At 50.2% G+C, this 2,857-nt stretch overlaps 1 protein-coding gene across 1 annotated transcript in view; it reads left to right on the top strand.

Annotated features, from left to right (window-relative positions):
- coa7 (cytochrome c oxidase assembly factor 7) overlaps nucleotides 1–1,321 on the top strand; it is a 1,677-nt gene extending 356 nt beyond the window's left edge. The window contains exons 1-3 of the mRNA XM_083671134.1: nucleotides 1–20; nucleotides 171–311; nucleotides 520–1,321. The exon at nucleotides 1–20 is cut by the window's left edge and continues 356 nt beyond it. Of these exons, the coding sequence (XP_083527260.1) occupies nucleotides 1–20; nucleotides 171–311; nucleotides 520–965 (607 nt within the window). The 3' untranslated portion in view covers nucleotides 966–1,321. The remainder of the gene's footprint in view (nucleotides 21–170; nucleotides 312–519) is intronic.
- Nucleotides 1,322–2,857: the final 1,536 nt, after the last annotated feature.

Raw genomic sequence — 2,857 nt, 5'->3', positions numbered from 1 at the left:
CCGAGAGAAGGACCCTGAAGGTACGAGTCTGAAATGCGCTGTCCACAGGACATGGGTGCTGAACTGGACTGGCACCGCGTAGCGTTGGGGTTCAGGGGAGTTCCAGCATAGAAATATTTCTCGAAATTGTAATATCAGTCACATTGTTGGATTATATCTGTCTATCACAGGATGCCAAAGGCTCGCAGACTACCTGGAGGGGGTGAAGAAAAATTACGAATCCACCGCGCAGGTGCTCAAATACAACTGCGAGCAGAACGGGCATGGAGAGAGCTGCTACAAGCTCGGGGCTTACCACGTCACCGGCAAAGGTATACCACACTAACTCCAGCTTAATCCCGTTCACTCCCAGCTCACCGAAGCAAAAAACACTTGCTCTGTTACAGTGGATACAGTGGATAGATATGCATATAGCGACACAAACATGATCAGATATCTTCGGAATTTGAAAGAAATGTTATATACAAGTTCTCATTTAAACTGTGGGTCATGACCGTGTTTGATAAATCTCTCCACCAGGGGGTGTGACGGAGTGCCTGAAGACAGCCTACTCCTGCTTTAAGCGTTCCTGCAGTACGGGCGGTAAGAAGTCTGTTGATGCCTGCCACAATGTGGGCCTCCTAGCCCACGACGGGCGGGCCATGGAGGGCGGCCCTGACCCGGTGGTGGCCCGGGAGTACTACGAGAAAGCCTGTGCGGGGGGGTTCGCTCCCTCCTGCTTTAACCTCAGCGCTCTGTTCATCCAGGGCAACCCCACGGGGGGGGGTAAGGACATGGGCCTGGCCCTAAAGTACGCCACCAGGGCCTGTGAGCTGGGCCATGTGTGGGGCTGTGCCAACGCCAGCCGTATGTACAAACTGGGGGACGGGGCGGAGAAGGACGAAGCCAAGGCGGAGGAGCTGAAGAACCGGGCGAGGGAGCTGCACGGGATGGAGAAGGAGCGGCAGCTCAAGTTTGGGGAGTGATTGTAATTCAGGAGAATACGTGTTTTATTTATACAAGAGTCTGTCCTTCCTCTACCTCTCTCAGGCTGTGTGTGTGTGTGCGCGTCTGACGACACTGTATGCAGACATGCATCAGCCTGCTCAGTGCAGGGCAGGTTAAGAGTTAAGGGGTTCATAAATGTGTTGTTTTGAATGTGAATTGGGTTGATAGTGGGTTGATAGATGGGTGGTTAATATGGGTCCATGTGCGACGTCTGCAGGTTGTTTTTTAATTCAAGCTCAGTTTCACTTCAGATGGCCCTGAACCTTATTCAGACCGTCAGGTTTTCAGTCTGCCTGAACTTTGAACATAATAAACTGATCAAAATTATTCTGTTCATGCAATGTGGTGTCATTAGTAATACAAGAATGAAGAATGTCTGTGTGTGAGTGTTTTTTCCCCCTAGTTTAGTTCCTACCCCTCTAGTATGCCTAATCACAAATCAAAATGGTATGGGCAGGTGAAAACCAAGTTATTATAGTGTATTGGAGGTTCAGTTGGAGCCATAACCGCATACTACTTTCCTCCTGTCTAAATAATTATCATACCACAAGAGGGAGTCGGAGGCAAAGAAAAAAACTGCATGGTGTGGTGAAATATGTATGATTGAACATCTCTGGTTCAGTCATTACCTCTGAGGATACGGTGGTGGAAATTAAAGATCTAGGATCAACTCATCACCTCCAAATCCTGATCTCAACCATTGGGGGTACAAACGCAAACCTGACCTCAGATCAGTGTCTACCAGGTGCCTACGGGCGACTCGAGCCTACCCCAGAAAAGGCGAGGATGGGTCGGGTGTGTGCGCACCGAGGCCCCGCCCTTCGCCCGTGTCCGTTCAACCCTTCAAAACAGAGCACAGCTGTTGCCGAGGAGCACCGAGCACACTGCCTTTGTAGGAGCCTCTTAGAAACATCGGAAAGACGAGTGTTTTGCCCGAAACAAAAGAGGAACATTGGCACTCAGCGCTGAAGGGTCAGTGTTTGTTTTATATTTGTGCTTTCTTTCGTTATCTGAGATGTAACGGTATTGTTGAACAGCATCACGGCATGATTTGCGCGGAAGATTAGCTAGTGGTGGAGTGGACTAATCCACACACAGACGTTAGCTAACTTAGCTTTCCCTTTTGAGGTTGGATTAATGAGTTTTGGAGTATAATCACTCCCCCTGTAAGCACGCAGCTAGTTTAGTCAGTTCTGACTTCTAGTCCCCCGCTAAATGTCTTTCTTTTGACACCCATGCTGTTTTTGGATCATGTTAGCAACCGCCCTCTAATCTCTCTGCTCTGCGTTTTGCAGCGTTAGCCACCGCTAGCTCGCTAGCCACGATTTGCGCGGTGTTGCCCAGCGTGTTGTTAGCGCGAAGCTAAATAACGGTAACGGCCCCGGGGCTTGGCCCGGGATGTCTCTGGCGGAGAAGCCCCCCTATCCCGCCCAGACTCGGGGAGTGTCCCGGGTGGGGCGTTGTTGGGGTTCATTTAACATTTATTAGTGGCGTTCGTTTTTGTTTTGGCCCCAGTCTTATGAACCGGTTCACCGGCTTTCGTTGTGTCACCTGGTTCATCCGAGCTCAATGCATGTTAGGTAGATGTGAAGTCATTACTACCTAGTCAGTGTAACGACATATTTGAAAGCAACTGAAGCGATGTGACGGTAGATGTTTAAACAATAACAAAAGAATACTCCCGGCTACACGTGCTCGTCGCATACGTCATATTGTTTTGAGTCGGGGTTCGACCGTCAGCTTTGGCCGTTGGCACGCGACTCACGTCCGGGAACAGCCCGGTTACTGAACGAATGCAATCGCCGGTGACCCACTGGTGCGCCATTCGGTAGACACCGTGCACTAAAAGCAGCGTACGCCTCCACTCACT

This window comes from Argentina silus, assembly GCF_951799395.1.
Source record: "Argentina silus genome assembly, chromosome: 6".
NCBI classification, from domain to species: domain Eukaryota; kingdom Metazoa; phylum Chordata; class Actinopteri; order Argentiniformes; family Argentinidae; genus Argentina; species Argentina silus.
Note: the sequence above shows the minus strand (reverse complement) of the source record. Positions and strands in the feature narration are given on the sequence as shown.